Here is a 17473-nt window from a genome sequence, read left to right as displayed (position 1 = left end):
GTCAGTTGTTTAATTTATTAGTTTTTTTTAAATTTAATGCAAGTAAATTGCATACTTATTTTCTGAAATTTTACACATAAAAAATAGTGTGGTTATCTAATGTGATATGACTACTCTACTTAAAGGGAGCCCTTTTATTCAAGGTTATTTAGGTTTTCCTGATGTACAAACCATTAGCTTTAATATTTTTTAAATAATCAAGTAATGTGCAAACCAGACACCCACACCATGTCCCTGACCTTTCCACCACTGAGATTGTGAATCCTGAATATGAATGGTGGTCAGGAAAGAATAGAGGATGAGAGCCAAAGCAAAGGCCCACAATGAAATGACAGTAACGGGTGGCAGTAAAACAGGAGTGTCTGTTACAGGACAATAGTAATAAAACACTAATAATTCTGCTTTTGTGGTATAGTGTTAAAATGCATGGATTCATTCTGCTGAATGTACCACATCTCCAGATGGTTTGTGAGAATGTTAAATAAAACTAGTCGCAGCACACATCCCTCAGGCACACTTCTGTTAACATTTCTCATCAAAAGAAATGTTGATTTGCTTTCTATCAGCCATGGAAAAGTCACCCCATAATTTGTCTCCTCTGTTCACTTCTGTGGTAGCGTCAGATGTGGCAACCCCCTCTATTCCTCTTCTGTAACCTTATTCAGACCTTCTCCAAGTTCTTCAGATTTTTGTTCCACACAGTAACCTTCCTCAAGTATGGTTGATCTGATCATTTTGCTTCCCAAAAGCCCAGAATCACTTCCATTTGATTCTTAGGTCAAAGTAAAATTATTGATTTGAATTTGAGTCCTTTAATGGTACTTGACATTGAGTTCCTATAACTAATTTCCTGATTTATCATTCAGCCACAATTTGTGCTCTGTACTTGGGCCAAGGACATTTATGTGCCTTCCTTTGATGCCCTTGCCTCCCACTGAATCACACTGGGAGGCATTCTCCCTTGTTAGGCACATTATAAACAACTGGGTCCCTTTCTAAGTTTCAGTTCTTGCTAAAGATTTAGTAACCTGACCTTAAGTAGTTGTAATCCTCCACTGTTTAGTGCTTACTAAATATTTCTTTCATTTTCTTTCTCATCATCTTTTCTTGCTCATCATCTTTTATCTACCTTGCTTATACTCAGGATCTAGTATACTATTCCAGTTCTCAAATATACTTTTCACATTTTAATACTTTTGTAATTAGGCTATGTCTTGGAGTTGATGGTATTTTAACTATCTTTTTTCTAAAGTTTTAATATACCTAAAATAATGGTACTTTTACATGGATGGTGTTTTAGATTGGGTGAAATATGGTGGATGTTAGTGAAAGTTTCATGCCATGGGTTGAAGCTATACTTTGTGCTGCTGTGTAGAGAGTAAAGAGTGTGGTTTTCCTGTAACTTAAGAAACCAGTTCTGGGCTGGAGTTGTGGCTCAGTGGTAGAGTGCTCCTAGCATGTGTGAGGCCCTGGGTTCAATCCTCAGCACCACATACAGATAGATAAATAAAGGTATTGTGTCCATCTACAACTAAAAAATATTAAAAAAAAAAAAAAAGAAAGAAAGGAAAAGAAAGAAAGAAACTAGTTCCTTCCTGACTTAGTTATCCTACTCTTCAAAAGATACAGATTTTCCAAATTTTCAGCGTCTATAAGATAAGCCATTCTCTTGATCTTTTCTTGCCTTTCTCCATTGGTCGTGCTAGCCTGAGGAAGACTATCTTCACCTTTCTCCATGTTTTTAATAACCACAGTGAGACAGGAATTTCTGGAAATTTTGGTTAGTGAGTTAGTGTTAGCCAAACAGTGGTATGTCCTGTTGGATGTGTGTCCTATTAACTAATTGGTTCCTCCTAAAAGAGAAGATTTCCCTGACTCTTCTGGACCTAGTTCCAGTTTCAGTTGTATTTCAAGGAGCTAGTTTGTTTCTCTCTAAAATCAAATGAATGTGATGGAACCTTATGAGGACAGCTTATGCTTTAAGACAGACCTGGGTAGGAACCTTGACTCTACCACTTACAAGTTCCATGTCTGACCTTTGCTTAATTCTCTCATTACTTAAGATTTGTAGTGCGGTGGCTGTTGTAGTTAGCTCCATTGCCACGTTTGCTGCTGGGAGCTGCAGGCCTCTGCAATCTAACCTGGTTTTGCCAGAGTCCATCTAGTGCTCCTACCCAATTAAAATGACACAATTTACCAGAAGAGCCCTGGTCTCTTAGAGAAGAATAAGATGAAAGCATAAAGATCATAAAAGTGTGTCCGTTTGCCCTTTTTCACAAATCTTCTTAAGACCATATCTGGTTTTGAATTGAATTCCTTTAAGGAAATACAAATATTCAGATGAATTCTCATTTTTTTTCTTCATTGAAAAAGGTAAAAATTCTTAATTTTTTTTTTTTTTGAGTATAATTAAAAGGCAGTGAAGCTGGCCTTGGTACAAAGTGCACAGATGCAGTTCTGCAGAAAATGTGTCTTTGGCAGATGAGATTCTTCCTGTGAATGTTCTGTTTATTGCTTCCATAAATATTCTATTGTCAAAACATGACTTGCTGTTTATTAACAGCATGACAGGAAGATTCCTGTTAATGGCAGCATTTGTATTACCCATAGACCCTGTCACTTTAAACTTTGCAATTTTAAGAGATTTGTATTTGGTAATTACTTAAGATATTTCTAAGTTTATTGATCCCCACCCCTATTTAACTGAGTGAAGCTTGAGTGACAGTTCTATTCGGTGATTGATAATTTTGAAAAATCATCCAATCTGCATCTTTGAGTGCAGGAGAAAACTTGCTCCCTGTCAGATCTGATCTGTTGCCCTTCAGCCTGCCAGAAAACCATGCATCAAGAGCCCCACTGGGCAGCTTACTGAGAAAAATGCATGGATGCAGGCCCTGCCCTGAGAAAGCTGTCAGTCTAATATGAAGATGAGCCACATAGATGTGCTTAATGTGCAACTGTAATGGTCACCTTGGTGTCAGAGGAACTTGAATCTAAATCATACCAATTGTTTTTGTTTTAGAAAGTTTTTTTTTATTATTATTTGGCATCTGAAAATAGAAGTGATACTGCCTATCTCCTGGAATTATGAGAATTAGTCTTTCAAATAGTATCCATTCTGTAAAATCTCTGCCCTGACACAGTTGGCAAAGACATTTGCATCCTTTGACCCTTAGAACAATCCTGTAAGGCCCGCTGGGGCATAGGTTTCCTCCTTGTTTGTTGGTGATGGAAACTAAGGTTCGGGCTGAGTACACCACTCAAGACTCATCCCGCTGATGGATGATGTGATCGAGCCAAAGCCCAGGTTTCCTCCTCTCTTACACCCACCTGAGTAACTAAAATTTAGAATTACGCTTTTCAGTGCCACTGTACAGGACAGTTTACAGAATTCTGTATTTGGAGATGATGTGAGGGAAAGGAGCCAGGGTTTTCATTGTGACATGAATGGAGCCAGCCTTCCAGAAAGACATGAGTGGGAATATAGACAAGGGCAGGATGCTCGAGGGACAGTAAAAACCCACAACTAAAGAAAGCAGGTGTTTGCACACTGAGTAGATGTGCTGGGCACCCACATCTCACTAGAAATTCTTTAAGCCTTATGTTAATTTTTATGATTTCTCAATTTATTATTCTGAGTTCAGTTGTACAGTGTGGTACAGTGGACACAGCAAGGTCTGCAGAGCTAAGCCTCAGCTTCAGTCTCAGCACTGCCAGCCCACAGCTGTGTAATCTTGGGCAAGCAATTCAATTCTCTGAGCTTATGTTTTCTTCTTTACATACTGGAAATTATAAATAATCTTAATAACAGCTTAATTATGAAGGTGAGGTAGAATAACAGGAAAAACACCTTCCACTCCACTTGAGAACTGTTAGTTCTCCTCCTGCCATGTTCTCATCTTAGCCTTCTGCTGACTGAGCTCATTGTTTCTTAGAATTTAATAATTTTCTCTTCCTTGATAGCCTCTTATGGGTATTTTATAATTATTTTATTATGAAATAACATTAAGTAAAAAGAAATTCTCAAGTTATATGTAAAATGTAAAAGGGTCAGTTTTAATTTTCTACTATCAAGACTTTAATAGTAAAGCAGTTCTTGTCTTAATTATAAAACTCATTCTTCCTTTCCATAACTAGAATATGTATAAAATGGAAAAGTAATTGCACTGGTTAATAATGGATTATCATTCTTAACAGGATGAAAATGTTTCTATAGGAATACTATTGAAATAATATTTATTCTTCATAAGTACAAATTGATGCCATTTTAGTCCGGTGTTATTTTGTGACTTATTACATATTGATAAGACAAAAATATTTCCTTGGATTCCTTAACTTCTAATACCTATATCCTTTTAAAAAAACTTGTGAAAATAGATGCTGTGAAGTTCATGCTGAAGAACCACACGGTAAGTCTTAATTTCTTAATCAGTGACTAGAATGTTTTGGGTAGTTTAGGTCAAACATTGGTAACTTTGGATGCTTTTTGCTTTCATTAGAATGAACACTTCCCCTTTCTTGGCATCAGTGACAGTTACAGTCTCAGTGACTTCAGGTGCCGAACAACCTTCTACACAGCCCTCACTCGCCTTCTGATGGTAGATCTAGGTAAGGTTCAGAGTTTCAGCTCAGTCAATAAGAAGAGTGGGACTCTGCAGGTATAACATTTGATTTATTAGAATTCTTCATCTCTGACAATTGTTTATGCCTTCCTAAGATTTGAGCATTCACTGGTTAGCATCACAGCCAAAAGACAAATCTTTGTACTTAGGTGGTATTTTTCACTTCACTTCCCTTGATTCTTTACCTCAAAATTTACTGTATGTATAACCTTTGGCCCATTGATTTTAAAATTACAGCTCTAGGAATAATCTTAAACATAGAAAAGCTTTATGAAGATTTTTTGTAGTAAAAAATTTAAACTCAAGAAAAAATAAAAACAATGTTAATGTCCAACAGTGGGGAATCATAAAATTATGGCACATCCCCTTACTTGATGAAATGATCTGTAATTGTTAAGAATGATGATTTGAAGAAAATGCTGTACATGAAATTTTGTGTTGTAATATTAAGTAAAAGGCCAAGGTGTTATACAGTGCAAATAGTATGATCATGTATATTCTGGGGAGTTGCATCAAAAAAGGTTTAAATGAAATTGTTCAAAAATGCTAAGTTATTATAAAAATTATAGGTAATTTTTATAATAACTATTTTGGAAAACAATATGGAAGTTCCTCAAAAATTTAAGAACAGAACTGCCATTATGACCCAGCATTCCCACTCCTGGGTATGTGTCCAGAGGAAATGAAATCAGTATGTAGAAGGAACAATTGCATTCCCATGCTCACTGCAGCTCTTTTCACAGTAACCAAGATGGGAAAGGAACTTAAGCATCCATTAATGGATGAATGGGTAAAGAAAGTGTGATATATACACAGCGGAATACTATTCAACCATAAAGACAAAGTGCCATTTGCAACTATGTGAATTAATCTGGAGGGCATTATGTTAAGTAAAATAAAGCCAGATACTACATGATCTTACTCAAGTGTGGAATCTAAAAGGGTTGATATTAGAGTTAGAGGATAGAATGGTGTAGTTACCAAGGGCTGGGGAAGTAGAGAGGCAGTTCAGGGTGATGTTGGTCAAAACTTTGCTTATAAAATTTTAGGTAGCTAGGAATAAAGTTCAAGAGACCTATTGTACAACATAATGGCTATCATCAATGACAATATATTCTTTAAAAAATGATAAGAAAGTGGATTATAAGTAGGCTCATTATAAAAATGATAACTGTAACTTAAAAATGCTAAATTTGGGTGCTGGGATATAGCTCAGTTGGTGGAATGCTTGCCTTGAATGCACAAAGCCCTGGGTTCGATCCCCACCACCACCAAAAAAAAGAAAAAAAAAAATCAGACAAAAATGCTAAATTTTGTCTTTGGGTTGTAGATTATGGGTAATTTTTCCCTACTTATTGTTTGAAGTTTTCTTTAATGTGATATTTTTATAATGGTAAAATGTTTAATGTTTGTAATTTTAAAATTTTTTATACTTATTTTTAACTGATATATAGAAACAAAAATTATATTAAAGGGATGCCACGTAATGTTTCAATATGTGTATACACTGTGTAATGTTCAAGTCAGGTTAAGCTCTTTTATTTTTATTTATTTACTTATATTTATTTATATATTTTATTATATTTATTTATTTATGTGATAGTGCAGGGAATCAAACCCAGGGCTTGTGCATGCTCAGCAAGTACTCTACTGCTAAGCCACACTCCCAGCTCAACATATCTGTCAAATATTTATCATTTCTTTTTTGGTGAAAACTTTCAAAATCCTTCTTCCAGTTTTCTGAAATGTATACCATGGAATCTGTGGTCACCCTCCTGTGCAGTAGCCACTAGAATTTCTTTGTCCATCCACTGCCCACTGCCCAGCTCTCCCCGGCCTCTGGTAACCACCAGTTTACTCCCAAATTCTGTGACACCAATTTTTTTAGGTTCCACATGTGAATAAGATTACATGGTACTAGTCTTTCTGTGACTGGCTTATTCAACTTAAAACAATCTCCATTTCCATCCTTGTTGTCACAAATGAAAGGATTTCATTCTTTTTATGGCTGAGTAGTGTTCCATTGCTTACTACCTCCACATTTTCTTTATCTATTCACCAGCTGATGGACACTTAGGTTGTTTCCTTTTCTTGGCTTGAATAGAGCTGCAGTAGCATGGGAGGGCAGGTGTCTCTTCAACATACTGATTTCATTTCCTTTGGATAGATACCCAGTGCTGGAATTGCTGGGTCATACATATGATAGTTCTGTTTTTAAATATTTAAGGAACCCCCGCTATTGTTTTCCATCATGACTGTACTAACTTACATTTCCACCTGCAATGTGAAAGGGTCCCCTTTTCTCCACATCCTCGTCAGCACTTGTTATTTTTGAATCTTTTATAGGAATCATTCTTGGTATGTTGAGGTAATATCTCATTGTGGTTTTGATTTGCATTTTCCTGATAACTAGGATGTTAAGCATTTTTTCATGTCTGTTGGTCATTTGGGTGTCTTCTTTTGAGAAATGTCTGTTTAGATCAATTGTGCATTTTTAATTCAGGTTGTTTTTTGCTACTGAGTTTTTAGAGTTCCTTATATATTCTGGGTATGAACCCTTTGTCAGATGTATAGGATGGACCTATTTTCTCCCATTCTGTAGATGGCTTCCTTTTAGTTTGAGGTAATCCCATTCATCTGATTTTGCTTTAGTTTCCTACGTTTTGGGTCTTGTCCAAAAAAATTCTTGCCTTTTTTTTTTTTTAAGTTGAATTTAATGAGAAGTATACACATATAGACAAAACCTTAGGGTGGGCATTTAAGCCTGTTTGTGTGACCGTGTGACTCTGGATTCCCACTTTCCCCATATTTGAATACTTTGGGTTAGATCAATCAGTTGTAGACACAGGAGAAGTTTCAATCAATGATAGTATCATCCTTAGAGAATATAACACTGATGATATTTTTTCTTTCTTTCTCTTACAATGTATTGATTGATCCATCAACTTAAATACAAATTTTTTAAAATGTGATCATACAAAAGGAAAGAAGATAAATAATTTTATTTTGTACATACAAGGCATTGAACCTTGAAATGGAAGAGTGACTAAACCCCTCCATGTTCTACATTCTTATTATTTTCATGTATATCAACAGAATAAATCAACAGAAAGACAAACAGCCAAAAGTTGAGAGAAAATGCAACTGGAATGATTAAGGAGCTTAGTGGGATTGATTTCTAAGGAAAGATTAAAAGAACCATGTATGTATAACTTGGCTAAGTGACAACTAGGGCTGGAGGCAAAGAGAACTGTCTATAAATATTTGAAGAGTGTAAACCAGGCATGCAAAACCCAATCATCTGCTACCTTAGGCAAGTGGGAGATGTAACTGAGTGACAGCCTTTCATACTGCACACTGTCCTGTCTTACCTCTTGGCTTCTTCCTTGGAAAGAAGAGGAACAGCCCCAGACTCTGTACTGTCCCCAGCAGTCATTTAGCATTGTACACTGTGCTAACTCTGACGGCAAGTCCAAGGTGAATCAGCATACTGGGCCCTGGCCTCAAGGAGCTTGCCTTTCTTGTCATTCCATTTGTCCAGGCATTAAAGAAGACCTTGTCACCTTGTCTACAATATAATCTATTTCCCATCCCTAAAAATGCTGTTGCAATGACCCTGTCACACTCATGAAAGTGAAGGAGAGACCAAAGTTAAAGAGAAATGTCTGGAGAGGTTTCCTAGAAATAGGCCCACGTCACTCATCTTGAGAACCTGAAAGTGGAGTGGGCCAAGATCTCCTCTTTCATGTAGTTGTCACACACAAAGGAACCCCATCTGTCTGTGGGAGCTTAAACAAAGGGTCGCACCCCGGAGCTTGCGCACAGTGCAGGCGATTTTCCTTGGCATGCTGCTCCCTCATTGCACTGCTAATTGATCTTCATGTTGATGCAGAAAGACCCTGCTTTGCACTTTTTTGAAGGCAAATTTGCTTTATTTAATATTGCTTATTGTAAACTGAGGTATGAGAAACTGAAATAAGCATATAATTTGAATAATGAATAGGTTCTTATTAAGTTTGCCAGGATTAGATTCCTTTGAAATATTTAAGTCATAATGATATAAAGTATAAATTGATATTTTAGTTCAGTTAAAAAAAATGTCTTAGTCCAATACTTTTTAGATATTCTGAGATGAGATGAGATGAGACAGAAGCAGGCTTTGATGGGAGAGCCTGGGGCGCGGAGGTCTTTGGATAGGTTGGTTGTGTCTGGCCTGCAAGGGAAACTGGAGCAGCTACCCCAGGAAACTGCCACACTGCTTGCAAAGAAGCTGCTTCCATATTTATCAGTGGTTTTACCTTTTTAAGTAGTTCAGTATGTATTTTAAGCATCAAATGGCTTCTGGTATAAATTATCAGAGCTGTTTTCTCTTGTCAAGAACCAGAATTGCTCTTCTTCCCAAATTTATGTTGGGACTCTTCTGAGCATTGACCTTGTCTTTTTCATATTTTTCAAGCATCAGTGTCTCTACATTGTAGCTGCTCACTTAATGCTTTTTAAATGAATGGCAGATATAAGTATACAGTAACAAAGATACCATCACCCTAGCTGCTGCAGTCCGCTGCCTGCCAGGGTCTCTGGAGAATCTTGATCACTGGCCTCTCCAGGACAGGGCACAAGTGACTGACTGCTTTCTGCAGTGATTAGCTGTACTTGACCACTCCTGCATCATCAGTTGCTCTCCAGCTTTTTCTTACCATTCAAGGTGATCATGTTCCGAGGATTATGGAACACAGCTTTTCTTTTGTTATTTGAATGAAGCCTTGTCTCACAATCTAGATTGACAGGAATGTTGCCATCAGAGTTTCCATACAGTATGGCTTGGTAGTTTTGTATCGTGTGTTCATTGGCACAGAAACAAGGAGCAAAAGATAGTGCTGTTGTCAAGAGCAGCGCTGATCCATGTATTAACTAGAAGAAATAAAAATAGTATGTAATGAGAAAATGAGAATACTTCTCAAATCAAAAAGTTTGAGGACATAATTTTTTTTTTTTTTTTAATGATAGTGGGGATTTTAGCCAAGGCCTCACTCATACTAGGCAAGGGCTCTACCATTGAGCTATACCCCCACCCTCAGCCTGAGGACAGACTTTTTACATCACTGATTTTGGAAGTGCGTGCATGGGGATAAGAATCAAACAGGAAAAATAAATAAATACCTAACCAACCTGCTTATAAAAGCATCGGATGTGGTCCTTAGATTAAAATATAAAGTATATTCTAATTGAATCCTACAAAATAAATTGAATATGTTTGTCTATAAGCCATGCACATTGGAGTGATTAGAAAAGGAGAAAGAAATTGGGTGTCATGTTAATTGGTATTTACTTTGAAATGCTTTTTGGTTTCTATTCAATAATTTGCACTTTGTATGAATTTAATTAGATGCTATGTGCCCCAGGTTGTATTTCAGATGAAAATGGGAGGTTTTTGGCAATCAACAGTTGTACAATTTTATCAAATTGCTTTAACTAAAATAGACAAAATGTTCATTTGTATGAAGAGCAAAATTGAAAGCATTTCATCATTAGGATGATGAAGTTTCAAAGCATGGAAGTTGTTGTCCATGTCCTTTTTGTAGACTAAGAAATTATTGAAATAAATGCAAGAAAGTCTTCTCAAGATAGCACCATGTAGAAAGAAATGGGTAACCAACCATATGTGCATGCATGTTAGCCCTTCCAAGAATCACTTAAAGCTCCCTGGGTTATTTTAAAATTAGCTTTGTCAATCTAATAAACGAAAGGAAAGCGTATTACCCATGCCAGAAAATGGAGAACCTCCAGGGAGCTGTTCAGCATAAAATAGTTGAATAAATAAATACCTTCTATGTTGTTTAATCTGAATAGAGGTGAATTCAGTTGACGAATATCAAAGAGGGGAAATGTGGGAAAGAGCTGTAATGAAGCTATTCCTTTCTGTGGAGGACCAAATATAATTAGTTGCAAATGAAATTTTTACCACTTACAAATGTGAAATTGCTCAGTGTCACCAACAGTTGCTTTTTCTTGAATACTTCATATTTCACCTTATAGTGAACTCCCCAGATGAGAAGTGTGTGGATGGCATTTGAGCAAGTCTTGCATTGCTCAGGTATTTAAGAAGCAGTCTTATTTTTAATGATAGGGGATACTGATATTTAAAATGGTGCTTATGGATGTTAAGAGATGATGTCTTTAGAAGTGAAGGTAGCATGCTATCCACTCACTTTTGTGACTTGTAACAGATAATTAGTGCCTGAGGATATCACTTGCTTAAATCTGAGAAATATGGATAGCAAGTAAATGACTTGAATAAAATATGTATTCTAGAAATAGTAAATAAAGACTGAATTAAAAATACACAGAGGAAGGGAACTTTTTCTTTTCTTTATTACTGATAACATTTGTTTACAAATCTATATTTTGTAAACACTTTCATGTCCCATGTCCCATTTGACTCTTGTGACAGACTATACTAAATAGGTCTTATTCTGCTCTTTATCCATTGGAAAACTGAGGCTCTGAGAGATGAAATGATTTGCCCAAGGTCAGTCATGTAACTGGTAGCTGGCTGGCCACATAGCTCCACCTACTTTTGCTAAATTTTTCCTTTAGATTTTGCCCTCTCAATCAGTTCAGATGTGTAACTTTTTCTACTTTATTTTAACCATTTAGAGCAAATGATTGGTTTAGGGCTTGGGGGCACGAGAGGAAAAAAGAGAGGATTACTTTCTGAATGTTTATGCAATATCTGATTCATGATTATTATTTGTCCTATAGGTATGTTACAATTTGATGATTAGTGAAAGTCAAATGTAATTTTTAAAACTTTGTTCTTATGTCTAATAATTGGGCAGAGCATGTTCTCATGGATTAAGGAACATATAGGTAGCTATCCCAGGAAGCTTTAGGAAGTAAGGGGCTTGATCAGAAATAACTAATGCCTTGATAGATATACTACGTTATTTTATCACCTGTGTCCATGACTTAGCAGAGACTATCTGGAAAAGATACATGGGGGAGGGGGAGGGAGTGTGGGCAGTAGGGGTAAAGAAGCAGCTGGAAATACTTAGAATCCATAATGAGATAATTAAGACTAATTAGATGGGCCTGTAGGCAGAAGGCAGCCCATTAAGTCCAGATCTGGTTTTAATAACTTACCTGGTTTTGAGGGTAGACAGTCCAGAGCACCCCAGGGAATGACATGCTCCAGGGTGATACTTGCTGGATAGTTGCAGTCGTCTGCACTGGGCAGTGTGTATTTCCTCCAGGAACTTAACATTCTGGTTCCCTAGGGAGCAGAATTTCAGGAAGCCTCACTTTTCTCATCTATTAAATGGAAATATCTACCTTGAAAAGTTGTTGTCTTGTGATTTAAATAAGATGAAGGTACATGAAACAACCTAGAGCAATGCCTGGCACAAAGCAAGTACTTAGTAAGGGCCAACCCAGAAGGACATTTACCCAGAGGCAGAAGCACTGACTGCCACTCCGACTCCAGAGTGAGGCATCTCCACCGCGCCAAGGCTTCTACTCTGCCCTCTGTAGCTGGGGCTGTTTCCTACAGAGGCAGAGAACTGAGGACACTTTCTGATGGATACTGAAATATCCATTTCTGTCTGAGGGTACAAGTCATTTCAGAGATGACTAGAATTGTAGTCACTAGAGAGGGAAACTGGAATGAAGGCCAGTTCTGGACTACCTTCAAGGACCAGCTGAGCACACTTCTCCACAGTCTTGCTAATAATAGACTTCAGAATTCAAGAGTGGTACCCTAGGAAGCAGTGGGAAGCTGCACGTGCACCCGGACCTGCAAAAGCCACAGACTCCTCCAGATCACCCATGGCACGTGGCTTTGAGTGAATTGGCTTCACCACTGCCTCTGTGTCTCCTTGTTTGCCCCTTGTAATTTTTTTTAGTTTGGACCAGATCTTCATCTGTCAGTTTCCTAATACTGCGGTAACAAAATACTGCAATTTAGTGACTTAAACGATACCTAAGTACTGTTTTAAAGTTCTTGAGGTCAGATGTCCAAGTGGGACTCAGTGAGCTCAAATCAAGGTATTAGCAAAAGGATTGCTCCTGCCTGGAGACTGGAGGGAAGAGCCTTTTATAGCTTCTAGAGGGCATCTGCTTTCCTTGGCTGGTCATGGACCAGCAACATCAGGCGTGTCTTCCTCAGGCTGCCATCTTTGTGGTTCTCCCATTTAATGCTTCTCTCCCACTTTTAAGGACCCCTATAACCTTGAACTCGCTTGGATACCCTGAATAATTTTCTACTTTAGAATCAGTGGGTCAGCAGCCTCAACTTGCCTTCATAGCATTAAACTTCCCGAATAACCATCTCTGAGGGTTACTCTGCCTACCAAACTGACACGTCAGCAGTGCCAAAGTGTTTCACACAGATTTTATTATACAGTGAATCCTAGGTAACTGCTGATAATTATCATAATTATTTCCATTACTTGCTTTTCCTTGCCAGATTCCACAGATCCCTGTAATCTAGCTGCCATTTGTCACTCAAGTTTGAAGAAATGGGAAGTTTCATTGTTCATCACATTTAAAATGGAAAGGGAGAGAAAATTCATATTTTTGTTGTTGTGGGATTTACTGTTGTTTTAGATTCTGATGCCAAAATCCACCCTTTTAAATGTGTACTTTAGTGGTATTGTATCTAGAATATTGCAAAGTTGTGCAACAATTACCTCATGCAATTACAGAACATTTTCATCACCCCAAAAAGAAACCTTGTACCTTTACATAGTCATTCCTATTTCTCCCTCCCCATCCCCTGAATGCCACTAATTGCTTTCTATCTCTGTGGATCTGCCCTATACTGGACATTTATTATTAATGAAATCATACAGTATGTGGCCTTAGTGTCTGTCTTTGACTTAGCATGTTTTCTAGGTTCATCCGTTTTAGTGCACATTGGTAGTGAGTCCCTTTGTATGACTGAATAATATTCCCTTGTATGGCTGTCCCACATTTTGCTTTTCATTCATCAGTTTGGATAAGCAGTTTAGATTTTTATTGTTTCCAACTTTTTGGGTATTATGAAGTCATGAATATATGCTTTCGGTTCTTTTTAGAGTAGAACTGCTGAGACAAATGGCAATTCTGATGCTTTGATAACTGCCAAACTTTTCCACAGTAGCTATACCAGTCTATGGTCCCACCACTTGAGGTTTTAATTATGCAAAATGATGAATGAAATGTCCTACAAATAAAATGTCTGTTCACCAAAGTACTAAAAGGTTCACTGTTCTGTTTTAATGTGACATATCTCAAGAAAAAAATGTTTGCAACTTATAAAAGCCAGTAGAGATGAATACTTTTAGTTTTGCCTGAAAGCCAAATAATTTTTCATTTATTTTTATGGGTTACTCGGAACTTATAATGTTATGTTAGTATTTACATTTCAATGAAAATATGAGTCTGAAATTAACACTATATCTTCAAATCATATTGATTTCTGGGCCCTTGTTTCATTAGAAAAAGAATTAGCTTCAATTATGATTCATGAGTTATCACATACACATTTGGCATACTAAATATATGACTATATATTTGAATATGAAGTTACAAGGAAGCTCATATTTTCTCCTTTTGCATCAGGAACAATAAATGACATCTCTATGGTAATACAAATGAGGAAAAAAATCTTTAATAGATTTTGTATAAAGTTTTTTGTGTGATATAAACAAAAACAGCCAGTTCTCCAACTTAGATGATAAGTACATCAAGTCCCAGTAACAGAGGAACAGTGATAACTGAAACATGAGCATTGTGGTAGTCGAGGTACAGTTTCTTCTGCTCTCCACCTCAAACTCCTGTGGTGGGGCCGGGTCCATTTACCTCACCAGAACCAAACTGACTGTTCCTGGCCCTGTTCGGACTTCATGCGGGTCAAAACTCAGGATTGTGTGGTTCTGAGTTCAGTCCACACCTCTGGCACCTTGCACCCCATCAGAGATTCAAGGGAAAAGCATGAGCTTTGGTGAAGCAGCCCTGCCTGGGGCTCCCAGCCCACTGACATGTACAGCTGGAGATGATAGGCAAGCCATTGAACTCTGTTAAGCCTCTCTGTTCACCATATAGTGAAGGAGATCCTGCAGCTCCATAGGATTGTGGTGACCATTTATGACTTGCACCAGTGCAATAGAATGAGCCACATAAATATTTTTCAAAAAATTCAGTACCAAATCTATTGCATGCACATAATAAGCACTCAGGAACTAACTCCTGTTATTTAGTCACACCAAAAGTATTTCTTGAGTGCCAGGTGCCTTTCTAGGCACTGGGAATACAACCATGATCAAAATAACCTGAGTTCCTTCCCCCAAGAAGCTTATATTCTAATAGGAAAGACGAACAAGAAATGCATAAATGTGTAGATTAGCAGTCCCAGTAAGTCCCATAAGAAAAGTAAGGTCGTTTATGGGATTAAAGAGTTGTGGGGGAATGGATGTTGGTCAAGAAAGGCCTTTCAGAGGAAGTGACTTTCAGAGGGACTTGCTGCTCACATTGCTGCTGCCTTTCATGGTGTCTAATTTCTTGTGTTCCTGATATCCATTTGCCTCAAAATCTGGCTGGAGAAAGGGGTGAGGCCAGGAAGTCCTTTGATCAGTAATTCAGAATATTAAGTGAGGGGTTGAGATGTTAAAGCTCTGAATTGTCTTTGTTGTGAATAAACATCTTAACCTTGGAAAAGAAAAAGCTTTTTTGGAGAAGCTTTCCCAAGGAAAGCTCACATTCTCTGCTCACTTCATTCAATTACCAGTCATCTCTCTAAGTCCAGTTAAATGTAGGGCAACAAAAAATGCTGATGGTTGTTGTTTATGAAGTGTCGGCAAAGCAGAGTGCCACATGTGTTGTCATTGAGTCCTCATGACCAGCTTTATGCAGTAAATATCTTGTCTCTTCATCACAAACAAGGATGCAAAGGCCCAGACAGCTAATGGAGGCAGAGCCAGGATCAAGCTTCGATAGACCTGCCCATTTCCAGCAGCCTTATCTACTTTCAGTGATTATTATGACTGTTCTCATTAATAACTCCACATTTAGAAAGCACTTTATCTTATGAGATTGTGTGGGTTAAATATAATGTATATGTGTGTTATGCAATTAGGACTCAATCTTGTCTACTTCAGCTATTTGTGTACTATTCTGTATCAGTATTAAGAAAATAAGGACTTTAATACTAGTGCCATCACTACTATTCATTGAGCATCTTCTCTTTTTCATGTTTTATAGCAATTAATTTTCACCACAACCCTCAAAGATGGGTATTTTTATTTATATTTGATAGATAAGGAAATTGAGGTTCAGTCATTAGTAAAATGTCCAAAGTTAAACAGTCTGTGGAGGAATCAGACACCTGGGCCTGTTGACTGCAGAAGCCTGCATCATTCTCTTTCACAGAGAAACACAAAGAGACAGAGTCTCAGCTCTCTCAAAGCTAAGTCCCAGATACTATCCAGGTAGGCTGACAGTGATAACTTACATATATACGCACAGATTTTATCTTGGTGTGAATGAGGTGGTTGGAGATCAAAGCTGAGGCCTCATGCATGCTAGGCAAGCCTCTACCTCTGAGCTGCACCCCCTGCCCATAAATTTTAACTTCCTTAATCCCCTTAGGAACCCTGATCAAATGGTGACAGTATAATGGAGGTGACATTACAGTGTAGGTGGTATTAGATATATTCTTAAATGCTCGGAAATCAAGGAACTCTGTGCTATAATAAAGAGTCAGCTTGAGGTAGAGTATGTGCTCAGCATGCCCAGGGCCTTGAAAATTTAAGCAGAGAATGTGAGCTTTCCTTGGGAAAGCTTCTCCAAAAAAGTTTTTATTTTTCCAAGGTGTTCATCTTCGGATAAATGGATAAAGAAAATGTGATGTATATATACACAGTGGAATTTTATTTAGTCATCAAGAAAAATGAAATTATGGCATTCATGGGAAAATGGGTGGAACTAGAACCATCATGTTAAGCAAAATAAGTTAAAACTCAGAAGGTGAGGGGTCATATGTTTTCTTTCATATGCAGAAACTAGAGGGGGGAAAAGAAAGGAAAGGTAGGGATGGATGTCCTAAAAATCAAAGGGAAATCAGTAAAGGAAAGGGACCAAAGGGTGGGAGGTGTGGGGGGGGGGAGTACTGGAGAGTGATATTGGCCAAATTATGTTGTTAGATTGTGTGCATGTATAAATACATAACAACAGATCCCATCATTATCACAACTGTATGCACCAATCAAAAATGTGGGGGTGGATATAGACAACCTAAACAGACCAATATCAATTGAGGAAATAGAAGAAACCATAAAAAGACTACCAACTAAGAAAAGCCCAGGTCCGGATGGGTACACAGCCGAATTTTACAAAACCTTTAAAGAAGAACTAATACCAATATTTTTCAAGCTACTTCAGGAAATAGAAAAGGAGGGAGAACTTCCAAACTCATTCTATGAGGCCAACATCACCCTGATACCTAAACCGGACAAAGACACTTCAAAGAAAGAAAACTACAGACCAATATCTCTAATGAACCTAGATGCAAAAATCCTCAATAAAATTCTGGCGAATCGGATACAAAAACATATCAAAAAAATTGTACACCATGATCAAGTAGGATTCATCCCTGGGATGCAAGGCTGGTTCAATATACGGAAATCAATAAATGTTATTCACCACATCAATAGACTTAAAAATAAGAACCATATGATCATCTCGATAGATGCGGAAAAAGCATTCGACAAAGTACAGCATCCCTTTATGTTCAAAACTCTAGAAAAACTAGGGATAACAGGAACATACCTCAATATTGTAAAAGCAATCTATGCTAAGCCTCAGGCTAGCATCAT

The 17473-nt window shown here is 37.5% G+C and overlaps 1 protein-coding gene across 3 annotated transcripts in view; it reads left to right on the top strand.

Moving 5' to 3' along the window:
- Ranbp17 (RAN binding protein 17) overlaps positions 1-17473 on the top strand; it is a 289845-nt gene that overhangs the window by 194470 nt on the left and 77902 nt on the right. For all 3 annotated transcript variants that reach the window (XM_048815568.1, XM_048815574.1, XM_048815581.1), the window contains 2 exons: positions 4346-4409; positions 4500-4608. In XM_048815568.1, coding sequence (XP_048671525.1) covers positions 4346-4409; positions 4500-4608 — 173 coding nt within the window. The remainder of the gene's footprint in view (positions 1-4345; positions 4410-4499; positions 4609-17473) is intronic.

This window comes from Marmota marmota, unplaced genomic scaffold, assembly GCF_001458135.2.
Source record: "Marmota marmota marmota unplaced genomic scaffold, marMar, whole genome shotgun sequence".
NCBI classification, from domain to species: domain Eukaryota; kingdom Metazoa; phylum Chordata; class Mammalia; order Rodentia; family Sciuridae; genus Marmota; species Marmota marmota.
This window is presented reverse-complemented; position numbering and strand designations above follow the sequence as displayed.